This window comes from Macaca nemestrina, chromosome 11 (assembly GCF_043159975.1).
Source record: "Macaca nemestrina isolate mMacNem1 chromosome 11, mMacNem.hap1, whole genome shotgun sequence".
In the NCBI taxonomy this organism is placed as follows: Eukaryota; Metazoa; Chordata; class Mammalia; order Primates; family Cercopithecidae; genus Macaca; species Macaca nemestrina.
Window position 1 is genome coordinate 101270098 of NC_092135.1, and position 16280 is coordinate 101286377.

Genomic DNA, 16280 nt, shown 5'->3' on the forward strand with positions numbered 1-16280 from the left:
GGAGTGCAATGATGTGACCTTGGCTTACTGCATCCTCGACCTCCCAGGCTCAAGTGATCCTTCTGCCTCAGTCTCCTGAGTAGCTAGGACTACAGCGCTAACCACTGCACCTGGTGAATTTTTTGTACTTTTTAGAGAGACAGGATTTCGCCACGTTGCCCAAGCTGGTCTCAAACTCCTGGACTCAAATGATCATCCTGCCTTGGCCTCACAAAGTACTGGGATTACCGATGCAAACTACCACACCTGGCCTATTTCATTGAAAAAATAAAACCAATCTGGAGATAATTTCCACACCACCCTGCCTATCTGCCTAAATGTGTGCCCTTATATTCCATGTTCCCTCCTATTACTATGAACTGGCTATGCTCCCAATTAAATGTCCCCCCCCCATCTCTTCACTCCTGTACTAGATCTCCTACCTTCCCACCCACTCAAGAAAATGGGTCCGGCACAGCAGTTTTTTGTTTCCTTTTTTTTTTTTTGAGACAGAGTCTCACTCTGTCACCCAGGCTGATATGCAGTGGTGCAATCACAGCTCACTGCAACCTTCGCCTCCCAGGTTCAAGCGATTCTCATGCCTCAGCCTCCTAAGTAGCTGGGACTACAGGAGTGTGCCACCATGCCCAGCTAATTTTTGTATTTTTAGTTCAGACGGGGTTGCCATGTGTGTCAGGCTGGTCTTGAACTCCCGACCTCAAGTGATCATCCACCTCAGCCTCTGAAAGTGCTGGGATTACAGGCAGGAGGTGCTGCGCCCTGCCAAGCACAGCAATTTTCTTCTGTTTCTTGCATCATCATCATGAAACTCTTAGAATGGACCTTGATTTTTTTTTTTTTTTAAAGCCAAACCAGCTGGGACCATATATAAACTCAGAACAAAGAAAGAAAAATGTACTGGGTATGTGTTACTTGATGTAAAGTGTGTATTAAATTCTTTAAACACCTTAGTTTAATTGACACAGAGGAAGAATAATACCCTGAATGAAATCATTCTTTTTTTTTTTTTTTTTTTTGAGACAGAGTTTTGCTCTGTCGCCCAGGCTGGAGTTCAGTGGCGTGATCTCAGCTCACTGCAAGCTCCACCTCCCGGGTTCACACCATTCTCCTGCCTCAGCCTCCCAAGTAGCCGGGACTACAGGCGCCCACCACCATGCCCGGCTAATTTTTTGTATTTTTAGTAGAGATGGGGTTTCACCGGGTTAGCCAGGATGGTCTCGATCTCCTGACCTCATGATCTGTCTGCCTTGGCCTCCCAAAGTGCTGGGACTACAGGCGTGAGCCACTGCGCCCGGCCTTTTTTTTTTTTTTTTTTGAGATGGAGCCTTGCTCTGTCGCCCAGGCTGTAGTGCAGTGGCACGATCTCGGCTCACTGCAACCTCTGCCTCCTGGGTTCAAACAATTCTCCTGCCTCAGCCTCCCGAGTAGCTGGGACTACAGGTGTGTGCCACCACGCCCAGCCAGTTTTTTATATTCTTAGTAGAGAAGGGGTTTCACTGTTAGCCAGGATGGTCTTGATCTCCTGACTTCGTGGTCTGCCCTCTTCAGCTTCCCAAAGTGCTGGGATTACAGGCCTGAGCCACTGCGCCCGGCCGAAATAATTCTTTAAAAAAAAAAAAAAAAATTCATTTTAAGTTCAGGGGTACAAGGGCAGGTTTGTTATATAGGTAAACTTGTATCATGGGGGTTTGTTGTATAGATTATTTCATCACCCAGGTAATTATTAAGCCTAGTACCCATTAGCTGTTTTTCCTGATCCTCTCACCTTCTGAAAGGCCCCAGCATGTATTGTTCCCCTCTATGTGTCCATGTGTTCTCATCATTTAGCTCCCACTTCTAAGTGAGAACATGTAGTATTTGGTTTTCTATACCTGTATTAGTTTGCTAAAGAAAATGGCCTCCATCTCCATCTATATCCCTGCAAAGGACATGGAAATCATTCTTTTCCATGCAAAGAATCCCTTTTTTTGTATTTTAATATGGAAATGATTTCTTAGATTCAACTTAATTGGAAAGCCATTATTTAAGGTCCTGCAGATGTGTTGGTGAAACACATCTTACTTATGGGTTATATGATAATTCATTATTATAAACTTTTTTTTTTTAAGGCTTTCAGACAAGCTGCAGGAATTCCAGGGATTACTCCAACTGAAGAAAAGTGAGTAATTATTTTCTTGGAATTCAGTAGAGTTAATTCTTCATTATTGATATCAAGACAAAACCATATTTTTAGCCAATCATGGTAGCTCTTGCCAGCTACTGAGGAGGTTGAGGTGGAAGATCGCTTGAGGCCAGGAGTTTAATGCTGCAGTGAGCTATAATTGTGCCACTGCACTCTAGCCTAGGTGACAGAGCCAGACTATGTTTCTAAAAGATAAATAAATAAAAAGAAAACTAAGGTTTTTTTGTGGTAGGACTAGGGAGACAGATGGAATAGAGTAGGTAGTTCAGAAGACAAACCAAAATGATAAACCATATTTTTAGATTACTCATCTTATTCAATTCATTTCCTTTGATTGCCCTACCTTTACCTTGGCAGGTAACCTAAACTTTGTTAACAGAAAAGAGAGTCGTGTATATCAAAACATTTCATTGCTTTCACTTCCCCTTGCCAGAGAAAGCTGAAAAGAAGATTAAGATAGAAGGAAAGAAGGAAAAGATCGCCATAGCTGATCTGATGATTTTCACCAGCTGATGATGTCCGTTGTCATCTCAGAATTAGGTGCTGGGAAAGTGGGATAGTTTCCAGTATCTAAGTCAGATGTTCCTATGGAGCTTTCTTATTTGGTTTGAAGTGTTAAGAATTCTTAAAATATCAGACAAATCCATATCTAAATATAACTATAGAAATATAGCAAGAAGGCAAATATAATTGAGTTTTGGATTTTGGACTAATTTGAATTTCATGAACCTTTGTTCTCATTTATTGACACAGTTAATTCAGAGTCAACTGTTGTTTTTCTGATTTTTCCAAGTTAAATTGATGATTTTGTCAAATGTTGCTCTTTTGCCAGAGATGGTAATCTTCCAGATATTGTGAATAGTGGAAGTTTGCACGAGTTCCTGGTTAATTTGCATGAGAGATATGGGCCTGTAGTCTCCTTCTGGTTTGGCAGGCGCCTCGTGGTTAGTTTGGGCACTGTTGATGTACTGAAGCAGCATATCAATCCCAATAAGACATGTAAGTTTCATTTTCTTTCTAATTACCTGATCCTTACCTTTTAAGAATGAATGTTTAGCCCGGGCACGGTGGCTTATGCCTGTAATCCCAACACTTTGGGAGGCTGAGGCAGGTGGATCACTTGAGGCCAGGAGTTCAAGACCAGCCTGGCCAACATGGTGAAACCCCTTCTCTACTAAAAATACAAACACTAATCGGGTGTGGTGGCACATGCCTGTAATCCCAGCTACTTGGGAGGCTGAGGCATGAGAATCTCTTGAACCCGGGAGGCGGAGGCTGCAGTGAGCCAAGATTGTGCCGCTGTACTCCAGCCTGGGCGACAGAGCGAGACTGTGTCTCAAAATAAAAAAAGAATGAATGTTTATAAATAAAGAACTGTATATATACATTGTTCTTGGATAGGAATAGCCAACATTTATTGAATGCTTTGTACTATGTGCTAGGCACTGTGCTGAAGTCTTATTAACTCATTTAAGATAGTATTTTAAATAATTGTGTTTTTCCTTAATTTATAAGCATATATGATAAAATCTCAGTGTAAATTCCAACAGGATTTTTTTGGGACCCTGAAAAAATAGTTCCAAGGTGTATCTGGAAGAGTAAATGTACATAAGCAGCCAGGAAACAATCCTAAAAAGAGTATTAATGGGCTGGGCATGGTGGCTCATGCCTGTAGTCTCAGCACTTTGGGAGGCCGAGGCAGGTGGATCGTGAGGTCAGGAGATTGAGACCATCCTGGCCAACATGGTAAAACCTTGTCTCTACTAAAGATACAAAATTAGTTAAGCATGGTGGTGTGTGCCTGTAGTCCCAGCTACTCGGGAGGCTGAGGCAAGATAATTGCTTGAACCTGGGAGGTAGAGGTTGCAGTGAGCTGAGATTGTGCCACTGCACTCCAGCCTGGGCAACAGAGTAAGACTCTGTCTTCCAAAAGAAAGAATATTGTTGAGGGAAATACTTGTACCATCAGTTAGTATAGAGTATTATAAAGCTAGATTAATTTAAAGAACCTTGTACTGGCCAGGCGCAGTGGCTCATACCTGTAATCCCAATGCTTTAGGAGGCCAAGGTGGGATGATCACTTGAGCCCAGGAGTTCAAGACCAGTCTGGGCAACATAGTGAGACCCCATCTCTACAAAAAATACAAAAATTAGCCAGATGTGATACATGTGTCTGTAGACCTGCTACTTGGAAGGCTGAGGTGGGAGGATTGCTTGAGTTCAGGAGATTGAGGCTTCAGTGAGCCAAGGTTGTGCCACTTTACTTCAGCCAGGCAGCCAGGGGACAGGGCAAGAACCTGTCTCTTAAAAAAAAAGAATCTCCTGGCTGGGCATGATGGCTCCTGCCTGTAGTCCCAGCACTTTGGGAGGCCAAAGCAGGCTGATCACCTGAGGTCGGGATTTCGAGACCAGCCTGGCCAACATGGTGAAACCCGGTCTCTACTAAAAATACAAAAATTAGCCAGGCCTGGTGATGTGCGCCTGTAATCCCAGCTACTTGGGAGACTGAGGCAGGATAATCTCTTGAACCCGGGAGGCAGAGGTTGCAGTGAGTTGAGATCACACCACTGCACTCCAGCCTGGGTGACAGAGAGAGACTCCATCTCAAAAAAAAGACTCTCATGCTATGGTCAGGCTAGGCAAACAGATGTAAAAGAGTGGAGAGTTCAGAAGACAAACCAAATATATATGATAAAGATAGTATTTTATGACAAAAGGGAAAAGTAATAAATGGTTTGGGGAATATGGGTTAGCTATTTGTACAAAATAAATCTCAATCCGTGCCTTATTCTATTCCTCGCCCCCCGCCCTTTGCCCAAGCTAGAGCGCAGCAGTGCTGTCATAGCTCACTGTATAACCTACAACTCCTGGGCTCAAGCAATCCTCCCACCTCAGCCTCCTGAGTAGGTGGGACTATAGGCATGCAACACCCTGCCTGATGAATTTATTTACTTTTTAGTGGAGATGAGGTCTCGCTACATTGCCCAGGCTGGCCTCTAACTCCTAGACTCAAGTGATTCTCCCACCTCTGCCTTCCAAAATGCTGGGATTATAGGTGTGAGCCACTTCACCTGGCCTCTGCCTTATTTCTTATATCAAAATAAGAAATTTGATATATTTCTTATATCAAAATAGATGATTAAAATATCAGGTCATAAAGGTAATACAAGAAAACATGGTTAAATATTAAATTTTTTCTCTTTGGTTGGAGATAATGTAGATAAACCTCTTCTTAAAATGGTAAAAGATCTAGGAGCTGTAAAACACAAGTTAGATAAATCTGTCCACATAAAAGTGAAAAATTTTAGTACAATAACAAATACTTTGAATGGATGCAGTAGCACATACCTGTAGTCCCAGCTACTCAGGAAGCTGAGGTGGGAAGATCACTTGAACCCAAGAGTTGAAGACCAGTCTGGGAGACACATTGAGACTGTCTCTAACTTAAAAAACAAAGTCAAAATCACCTTGAGAAAGGAAGAAAGAAAGATAGTAAAATGTTGGCCACACATTGCTACACCTGATGTGTAGTAATTGATTACCATATTTTTGTTAAATAAAAAGGCACCATGACAAAGTTTAAAAGAGAAATGGAAAAGTAATTTACCACCAATATGTTAAATATATATAGTACTTAAAAACTAATAAGAAAAAATAGGCCAGGCATGGTAGCTTACGCCTGTAATCTCAGCAGTTTGGGAGACTAAGGTGGGCAGATCACCTGAGGTCAGGAGTTTGAGACCAGCCTGGCCAACATGGTGAAACCCCATCTCTACTAAAAATACAAAAATTAGCTGAGCATGGTGGCAGATACCTGTAATCCCAGCTACTCGAGAGGCTGAGGCAGGAAAATCGCTTGAACCTGTGAGGAGGAGGTTGCAGTGAGCCAAGATCGTGCCATTGCACTCCAACCTGGATGACAGATGGAGACTCCATCTCAAAAAAGAAAATGCCCTTTTAGAAAAATAGGGAGAAACAAGGTTATTAAGAAAGGAGTAAACAAATTTAAAGATTTCAGCCTCACTAATATTCAGTTGGGTACAAATAAAAATGAGAAATTGACCGGGCACAGTGGCTCAAGCCTGTAATCCCAGCACTTTGGGAGGCGGAGGCAGGTGGATCACAAGGTCAGGAGATCAAGACCATGGTGAAATGCCATCTCTACTGAAAATACAAAAAAAATTAGCCGAGCGTGTTGGCGGGCGCCTGTAGTCCCAGATACTCGGGAGGCTGAGGCAGGAGAATGGCGTGAACCCAGGAGGCAGAGCTTGCAGTGAGCCGAGATCGCGCCACTGCACTCCAGCCTGGGCGACAGAGCGAGACTCCGTCTCAAAAAAAAAAAAAAAAAGAGAAATTTTACTTATCTCCCTAGAAGAGATGAAGAATACTGGCAGAATGCATTGTCCATGAGGGAATGGGGAGTCACGTGGTTTACATGTGCTATACAGCTCTCTGGAGAAAAACTTGACAGTAACCATTGACCTAACAATAATATCTTAAGAAGTTGATACATAAATTGATAATCACAGATATGAGAAAATATTTATATTAGCATTGTTTATAAAAAATATTTGAAGCAACCTAAATATCAATGGCTGAATAAATGAATACTTTCAGGCCTGAATATGATGATGTAGACTGGTTTTATCAGATACTTATATAGCAATTATGATATCTCAGCACTATTCCAAGCCCTTTACAAATACTAACTCATTTAATTCTCAGAACAACTTCATGAAGAGGGTATTATGGTTATCCCTTTTTTGCAGAAGAGAAACCTGAGGCACAGAGAGGTTAAGTTACTTGCCTAAGGTCACAGCTAATTAGTGATGGAGCTAGGACTTGAAGTCAGGCAGTCTGGTTCAAGATTGTACTTTTGTAGAACAAGGATCTCTGAGGAAGAAAAAAAAAGATTGTGCTTTTAATTACTAGGCTTTATACAACAAGAAAAGATGGCTCTGTTGGGGAATATAATGAGAAAAACCAGAATGGTCTCTGCTCCTATGGAGTTTCTAGGCTAATGTTGGAGAGTGAGGGAAGTATGTAAACATCCAAATTATCACACTAATGAACTGAGAGAAGTGCTCTGAAAGAGGGGAATGTAATTCTTTGTGAAATCTGACAGATTTTTCTGTCTCTCTCTGTTAAGAAATGTTAACAGCTGTGAAAAATGTCTAAAATATTAACAGTATCTCTGATGCATTTTGCTGTCTTTTCTGTATTGTTTGAATTGTTTTTACAATGACAGTGTATCTTTGTATGCGTCTGAAAACAATAGTCATTAAAGAAACAAGAATTGGAGAAAATAAATTTTTGAATTCAGCTAAATAATTTTACTGTAATACTTGATAACCACAAACCACAAACTTAGTAGCCATTTTGCTTTAAAATCAGGGGAATGTGCTTTTTTAAAAAAATTTTGAAGACATTATAGTTATGTAGGCCAGTATTAATGACTTAACAGTGGAATTCCCAGTCAGGATATTGTGTTCTTGCCAATTTTCACCGACTCTTAAATTGTTCGTATTTTAAAAACAGTCTGCCAGGCACAGCAGCTCATTCCTGTAATCCCAGCACCTTGGGAGGCTGAGGCAGGCGGATTACTTGAGGTCAGAAGTTTGATACCAGCCTGACTAACGTGTTGAAACCCCATCTCTACTAAAAGTACAAAATTAGCCAGGAGTGTTGGCACATGCCGATAATCCTAGCTACTTGGGAGGCTGAGGCAGGATAATTGCTTGAACCTGGGAGGCAGAGGTTGCAGTGAGCCGAGATCACGACATTGCACTCCAGCCTAGGCAAGAAAAGTGAAATTCTGTCTAAAAAATAATAATAATAAAAAATAAAAATAGTTAAGGGAATTATGAAAAACAGTTGCCATGCTTTCAGCTATAATTCTTTACCTCCCTGATCTCTTGTTCTCTTACAGGGCATCTTTTTGAGTGATTATTTTGATACAGAAATATTTAATTTGTCTGTTTCAGTGGACCCTTTTGAAACCATGCTGAAGTCATTATTAAGGTATCAATCTGGTGGTGGCAATGTGAGTGAAAACCACATGAGGAAAAAATTGTGTGAAAATGGTGTGACTAATTCTCTGAAGAGTAATTTTGCCCTCCTCCTAAAGGTAAGGTGATAAGTAATTTGGTTTAGTGTTCTACCACATAAATAATAGTATTTTTTTTTTTTAGTATTGATATGTACTCTTTGCTACTCTTTTCTTTCCTAAGCTAATTTTATTTTCCTGAAATTAAAAACAACAATAACAAAACACACAACACACAAAAGAAAACAAAAATCTTAACATCCAGACTCATTGTATAAGTTGGAATGATGAGAGTACAGAGCACCTGAAGTTTTCTGTATGTATGTGTATATACGTATATATACACACCTGTATATATGTATATGTACACATATATAGTGCACAAAATATACACATATATGTATGTATTTTATTGCTGTTGAGACAGTCTCGCTCTGTCACCCAGGCTGGAGTGCAGTGGTGTGATCTCAGCTCACTGCAACCTCCGCCTCCCAGGTTCAAGCAATTCTCGTGCCTCAGCTTCCCTAGTAGCTGGGATTACAGGTGTGCACCACCACGCCTGGCTAATTTTTGTGTTTTTAGTAGAGGCAGGGTTTCACCATGTTGGCCAGGTTGGTCTTGAACTCCTGACTTCAAGTGATCTACCCACCTCTGCCTCCCAAAGTGCTCCATGATAGGAGTTTTCAGATGCTGCTTGGTATAATGTAATGGGGAGCCGAGCAAGAAGACACGAGGCAGATGAGAACTGAGGTAGCCTTTATTGGGCTCGCCAGCGAGGTTCACCGGTCCACTAGGAGGAGGGCTGAGGAAGTCGCGCTTGGGGCAGGTATCGGGGGGGCCTTTTATAGGGCGAGGTAGGCGGGGTTTGTAGGTTTCGGTTTTCCTGAGTTAGGTTTCGATTTCTGAGGAATGACGTGTCCAGGAGCTTGCGCAGAGCAGGGGTTTTTTGGCGGGCGCGGGCTTTTTCGCGGGCTGAGAGTCTTAGCAGGAAGTGAAGGGCGGGAAGTCCTAACAAAGGGCCTGCCATGCCGGGTGATACCGCCATATTGGGTCTAGATTCCTGCCTAACACTTGGCTTTGGCGAGTTCCTTATTCCCACTACAACTCTGAGCTGTAGGGCAGCTCCTATTAGCCGTATGCAGATCACCACAAGTCTTAGTCGGCCCCACACTTTCTTGGAGCACACAGTCCCTGGTAAGAGATCTGTGACTCCCCACTTCGCAGCTTATGAGCCTCATTAGGCCCCTCCATTCACACACTTTCACACACTTCCCCACTCCTAGTTCCTGTGTTCGTAGTTGGGGTGGTGAGAGTGGCCACCCAGTTTCCCAGTTGGGGTGGCGAGCCACTCTTGTCACCTCCAGTTTCCTAGTTGGGGTGGCGAGCCACTCTCGCCACTTCCAGTTTCCTTTTCGTAACTCACTTAGCGAGCCACTCTCAAGTCCTGTGTTGGTTCAGGTGTGAGCCACTCTCGTCGCCCCGAGCCCCTCTGGGTCAGAATATTCGGCACACCCCAGGAGGTGATCAGGCTCCTCTTTTGTCCCCATGGGTCCTGCCTTGGGCCCCAAAGCCTTACTGTGGTTCCTGAAGCGTGCTGTTTCTGAAATCGTCCTTTAGGTTCTGCTGTGCTGCTGAGCAGGGGTGCCAGGTCAGGGGAGAGCTGATCTCCTCTATGGGCTGAAGTTCTCCCGGCAGCGCCTGGGGTCCCAGGTCTCCCCTGGCCCAGGGCTCCAGCCCCCAGAGGCAAAGGAGACAGTAAACCTGCCATCTCGGGTCCCTTCGTGGTCACCAAAAATGTTGCGGGGAACTGAGGACCAGAGAGACTGATATGGAGAACAGGAGGATTGTTTATTTTAAGGTACGCACGGGCTCAGTAGATTCGCATCCAAAAAACTGAACATTGAACAACGACAGAGCGGGGTTTTTATAAGCGGACTTACAGAAGCAAAACAAAAGCAGTTAATTATACAGTGACACGTCACGTAATCTATAGCATAACATAACTTGTGACCTTGCATAGCTGGTGACCTTGTAGCTGTATTGAAAGAAAAACAAGAACTGGCTAAATACAGACATTTGTAATACATAATCATGCTTAAGAAGCCAGGGAAAGGAGTAACAGTAAAAAAAAAAAAAAAGGTATCTTTCTCTTTTTTTCCTTCCTTTAACCTTGCTCCGAATGGGGGTGGTGGTGTCTGGAGCGTTATCCTTTGGCCTTGGCTTTCCGGACAGTGTTATCTTATAACTGTCCTTGAAGTGAGCTTGCTGGGCAGAGAAAAGCTTGTTCTTTTCTTTTTTCTTTTTCTTTTTTCTTTTCCTTTTCCTTTTCCTTTTCCCTTTCCCTTTCCCTTTCCCTTTCCCTTTCCCTTTCCCTTTCCTTCCCTTCCCGTCTCATCCCCCCCTCCCTTCCCCTCCCCTCCCTTCCCCTCCCCTCCCTTCCTTTCCTTTTCCTTTTCTTTCTTTTCAGACGGAGTCTCACTCTGACACCCAGGCTGGAATGTAGTGGCGTGATCTCCCCTCACTGCAACCTCCGCCTCCTGGGTTCAAGCAGTTCTCTGCCTCAGCCTCCTGAGTAGCTGGGAATACAGGCACCTGCCTCCATGCCTAGCTCATTTTTTTTATTGTTAGTAGAGACAGGGTTTCACCATCTTGGTCAGGCTTGTCTTGAACTCCTGACCTTGTGATCCACTGCCTCAGCCTCCCAAAGTGCTGGGATTACAGGCATGAGCCACAGCGCCTGGTGTTGGTCTTATCTTTTTAACCCTTGCCTTGCCTGTTACTTTTCTTAGAGTGAATGAATGCATATTTATTTTTAAATTTCTGCCTCAACTTGAGGTCAGGAGTTTGAGGCTGGCCTGGCCAGCATGGTGAAACCCTATCTTTACTAAAAATACAAAAATTACCTGTGTGTAGTGGCACATGCCTATAGCCCTAGCTACTCAGGAGGCTGAGGCAGGAGCATCACTTGAACCCAGGAGGCGGAGGTTGCAGTGAGCCAAGATCTTGCCACTCACTGCACTCCAGTCTGGGCGACAGAGCTAGACTCGTCTCAAAACAAAACAAAAACTTCCTATCATTCCAGTGTTTTGTGTGCACAGTAGAATTTTAATGTTATCAGATTATACTCATGGATAATCTTTGTGTTTTTTATTTACTATTGTATTGTAAGCATTTTTTTTTTTTTTTTTTTTTTGAGACAGAGTCTCGCTCTGTGGCCCAGGCTGGAGTGCAGTGGCCGGATCTCAGCTCACTGCAAGCTCTGCCTCCCGGCTTTACGCCATTCTCCTGCCTCAGCCTCCCGAGTAGCTAGGATTACAGGCGCCCGCCACCTCTCCCAGCTAGTTTTTTGTATTTTTTAGTAGAGACGGGGTTTCACCGTGTTAGCCAGGATGGTCTCAATCTCCTGACCTCGTGATCCGCCCGTCTCGGCCTCCCAAAGTGCTGGGATTACAGGCTTGAGCCACTGTGCACTGTCCCTATTGTGAGCATTTTTATAACACTTAGTATTCTTTGAAAATCACATTTGATCTGGGTGTAGTGGCTCACACCTGTAATCTTAGCACTTTGAGAGGCTGAGGCGGGTGGATTGTTTGAGGGCAGGAGTTCAAGACCAGCTTGGCCAACAGGGTGAAAGCCCATCTCTACTAAAAATACAAAAAAATTAGCCGGGCATGGTGGCATGCATTTGTAGTCCCAGCTACTTAGGATGTTGAGGCATGAGAATCACTTGAACCTGGGAGGCAGAGATTGCAGTGAGCCAAGATTATGCCACTGCACTCCAGCCTGGGTAACAGAGTGAGACTCCGTCTCCAAAAAAAAAAAAAAGAAAGAAAAGAAAATCACGTTTGAAAAGAATCTGTAATGCCAATTTTACCTTCTAAATGCCTTTCAAATTGATCTACTTCTCTCCCATCAGCATTGCCATCACCCTGGTTTAGATTTACATAATTTACCTGGATTGCTTATTTCTCTTTCCCCTTTCCTCCCCATCTGTTTTCCCATGCTTTGCAGTTGACAGGTACTTCTTGGCAGTCCGATGAAACCTTTGACTCCTTCTGAGAATAACATTTTTAAATGCATAGCTAAAGGAAACCAATATAGTTACAAAATATTAATACTTTTTATAAAAACTTACGATATTATATTTGCCTCTTTGTTAATGTGTTAAATAGCAAGATTTATAGCAAGATCTAATAATCTTTCCAGAAATTTCCATGATTTTAAAGTAGTGATGCAAGGGCCAAAATTATTATTATGAGATTTTTCCAGTATTTATAATGGGAACATATTTTGAGATTTGTATTGGTTTAAAAAGTCAGAGCCTATACTCATAATTGAAGGAAATGCCAAGTTTTATTCAGAGGTTAATTAAAAAGAAAGATTGTTTTTTTCCCCTGATCTGAGTTCATAGACTGCACTGGATTCCATGAACAGACCCTTTGGTATCTGTGGACTCTAGTTTGAAAACCCCTTTGTTCTTGGGACAAACTCCAAATTTTTAATGTAGTCTTCAGGACTTTTAATGATTAGCCTGGCTACTTTTCCAGCCTGGTTTCCCACATTCTCATTTGGCTTATAGTCTAGTCACACTTGTTTTCTTTTAAGTCTTCAGATGTACCCTGTTCCCTCCTATCTCAGGGCCTGTTTATGCTATTCACTTTGCCTGGAATGCATCTCCAGTCATCCACACACCTAGCTAATGTGTGTTCGTTTTTCAGCTCCTAGTTTAAATGTCACTTCCCCAGGGACACTCTCTCTGATCATCCCACATTGCTAGATAGGTCCCCTTTTATTTATTTTGTTTTAACTTTTTAATTTTTTAAGACAGAGTCTTGCTGTGTGGCCTAGGCTGGAGTGCAATGACCTGATCATAGCTCACTGTAACCTCAAATTCCTGGGCCCATGGGATCCTCCCACCTCAGCCTCCTGAGTAGCTGGGACTACAGGCATGTGCCACCATGACTGGCTAGTTGTATTTAAAATTTTTTTGTAAAGATGTGTGTCTCACTATGTTTCCTAGGCTGGTCTTGAATTCGTGGCCTCAAGTGTTCCTCCCACCTTAGTCTCCCAAAGTGCTGGGTTTTCAAGCATGAGCTACTGCACCCGGCCAGGTTCCCCTTTTAGATGCTATCATAACACCCTGTGCCTTTCGTTTACAACACTTTTCCCAGTTTATAATTCTGTTTTATTTATTTATTTATTTTTATTTTTATTTTCTTTTTGAGATGGAGTCTCGCTCTTTCTGCCAGGCTGGAGTGCAGTGATGCAATCTTGGCATACTGCAACCTCTGTCTCCTGGGTTCAAGAGATTTTCCATCCTCAGCCTCCTGAGTAGCTGGGATTACATGTGCATGCCACCATGCCCAGTAATTTTTGTATTTTAATAGAGACAGGGTTTCACCATGTTAGCCAGTTTGGTCTCAAACTCCTAGCCTCAGGTGATCCGTCCACCTTGGCCTCCCAAAGTGCTGGGATTACAGGCGTGAGCCACCGCACCCACCTGTAATTCTATTTTTTGTAATCCTTTGAGTGTCTGTCTCCCTCACTTAAGTGTGTGCTCCATGAAGGTAGGGACTGTTCTATTTTGATTACTGCTGTATAACTTGGCTCTTGTTATACAGCAGGCCCTCAGTTAATATTTATTACATCAGTGAATGAATACTGATAACTTAACGTTCCTAAATTCTTTGACTCCTCTGTTACTTCCATAGGTCTGTTCTTTCTTTTTTCTCCTCTGAAACATTTTTCCCAGCCTTGCCTGGCTAACTTCTACTCCAGCCTCCAGTTTAGTTAAGTATGCTTCCCTCCATGTACCGTCTCTAAACTTCCATAACAACTGGATATATTTACATAACATTAAGATGATTTTTTTCTTTTTAAAATTTTTCACATAGAGATGGGGTCTCACCATGTCACCCAGGCTGGTCTCAAACTCCTGGGCTCAGGCAGTCCACCCACCTCAGCCTCCCATGACCAGACCCTGTCTCTACAAAAAAAAAAAAAAAAATTAGCTGGTCATGGTGGCGTATGCCTGTGGTCCCAGCTAATCTAGAGTCTGAGGCAGGAGGATTGCTTGAGCCTGGGAGGCAGAGGTTGCAGTGAGCCAAGATTGCACCACTGCACTCCAGTCTAGGCAACTGAGACCCTGTCTCAAAAAGAAAGAAAAAGAAAAATCCATTTGGCCAGTTTGGGTTTATTTTCCTTTCCCTCTTCTATAACTGTGTTCATTCTTCCTGAAAATGTTCTGACTACACATTGTAAGCATTTTTGTATTTAAATACCTGGTAGTTCTCTTAAGAGTATGCCTTATTAACTTTAAAAGTATCTTTAAAAAAAATTTTTTTTTGCCTGTCGTGGTGGCTCATGCCTATAATCCCAGCACTTTGGGAGGCCGATGCCAGCGGATCATGAAGTCAGGAGTTCAAGACCAGTCTGACCAACATAGTGAAACTCCGTCTCTACTAAAACCCCGTCTCTACTAAAAATACAAAAAATTAGCCAGGTGTGGTGGCAGGCACCTGTAATCCCAGCTACTCAGGAGGCTGAGGCAGGAGAATTGCTTGAATCCAGGAAGCGGAGTTGCAGCGAGCTGAGATCGCTCCACTGCATACCGGCCCAGGCAACAGTGAATGACTCCGTCTCTAAATAAATATATATATATATATATATATATATATATATATATATATATATATATGGTTACTTAGCGTTGCTTAGTAGGTGTATATATTTATGGGGTACGTGAGATATTTTGATACAGATATACAATGTGTAATAATCACATTAGGGTAAATCAGGTATCTTTTTTTATTTTTTTCAGTCAAGGTCTTGCACTGTTGCCTGGGCTCAAGTGCAGTGGCACAATTATAGCTTACTGGAGCATCGAATTCCTGAGCTGAAGGGATCCTCCTGCCTCAGCCTCCTGAGTAACTAGGACCACAGGCACGTGCCACCATGCCCAGCTAATTTTTGTATTTTTGTGTAGAGATACGGTCGCACTATGTTTCCTATGCCACTGTTAAAATCCTGGTGTCAAGTGATCCTCCTGCCTCAGACTCCCGAAGCACTAGGATTATAGGTGTGAGCCACTGTGCCTCACAGGCCTTTACAGTATCCACTTTTAAAAATTACATTTGGAAGCTGGGCATAGTGGCACATGCCTGTGTTCCCAACTACTCAGGAGGAAGAATCGCATCAGCCCAGGAGTTCAAGGGTATTGTGAGTGATAATTTTGTCTGTGAATAGCCACTGCACCCCTGCCTGGGCAACATAGCAGGACCCCATGTTTAAAAAAAAAATACAGTTAGTAAATGTTGAATGCCATTTTTCCCATATGGAAGTTCTAGCTGAAACTACACTTTTCATTTAAGACTTGAGACTGAGTTTCTCAGTCCACTATAAGCATTAATTAATACATTGGTTCTGCTCTGCACACTTCTGCTTCTAAAAACGCACTGAACAAAACCTTCCTTTATCTATGGTTGCTGCTGATTAGTTTCTATATTTTCCAGCTTTCATCTGTAACTGTGATAGCCAGTATTCTCAGGGCTATCAGGAGGCTTGTGCATCCAAATTCCCAATCTCTCATTGTTACCATTCCTGTTTTATATCTCAAGGTTCTGTATTGGTTGTGCACACGTCATATTCTTTGAAGCTCTCAGGCTGCCTGCTTTTTGTTTGCCATAGCTGTTCCTGTTACTTCGCATTTTCCTCCGTGGAGGCAGTTATGTTGCCTCTATTTAAGCACTCACCAGTCAGAATCTTGCTGTTCTGCTTAAATACCCAACATTTGTCGGTAAGAAATACTTTCGTATTTAATTGTGTATCTCCAGGAATTTTGCCCATTTCTCTTTGCCTTACTTTCAATCATGATAGAATCACCTTTTTCTTTTCAGTAATATTATTGTTAAAAGCCTTAATTATTTTGTCTTCTCTGCCTCAAACTAAGTAATTCTGACTTCCTTAATCTTTTATCACAGGCTCTGTTCTCCAAACTTTCAGTCTTTTCTGTTGTTCCATATTCCATTGTTTTCTCCTTCTACTCATTCAGAG

General features: G+C 42.6%; 1 protein-coding gene across 8 annotated transcripts in view; it reads left to right on the forward strand.

Moving 5' to 3' along the window:
- The window catches only part of CYP20A1 (cytochrome P450 family 20 subfamily A member 1), a 67156-nt gene that overhangs the window by 5333 nt on the left and 45543 nt on the right, over positions 1-16280 (forward strand). For 4 of the 8 annotated variants that reach the window (XR_979267.3, XR_011609987.1, XM_011718026.3 and 1 more), the window contains 3 exons: positions 2109-2158; positions 3015-3181; positions 8167-8309. Coding sequence is in view for 6 of the 8 variants with exons in the window: in XM_011718026.3 (XP_011716328.1) it covers positions 2109-2158; positions 3015-3181; positions 8167-8309 (360 nt within the window). In the remaining 2 variants the exon portion in view is untranslated. Of the gene's footprint in view, positions 1-846; positions 902-2108; positions 2159-3014; positions 3182-8166; positions 8310-9845; positions 10087-15893; positions 16024-16280 lie in introns of those variants that run through there. The other 4 variants (XM_071073235.1, XM_071073236.1, XM_071073238.1 and 1 more) reach the window with 4 other exon arrangements.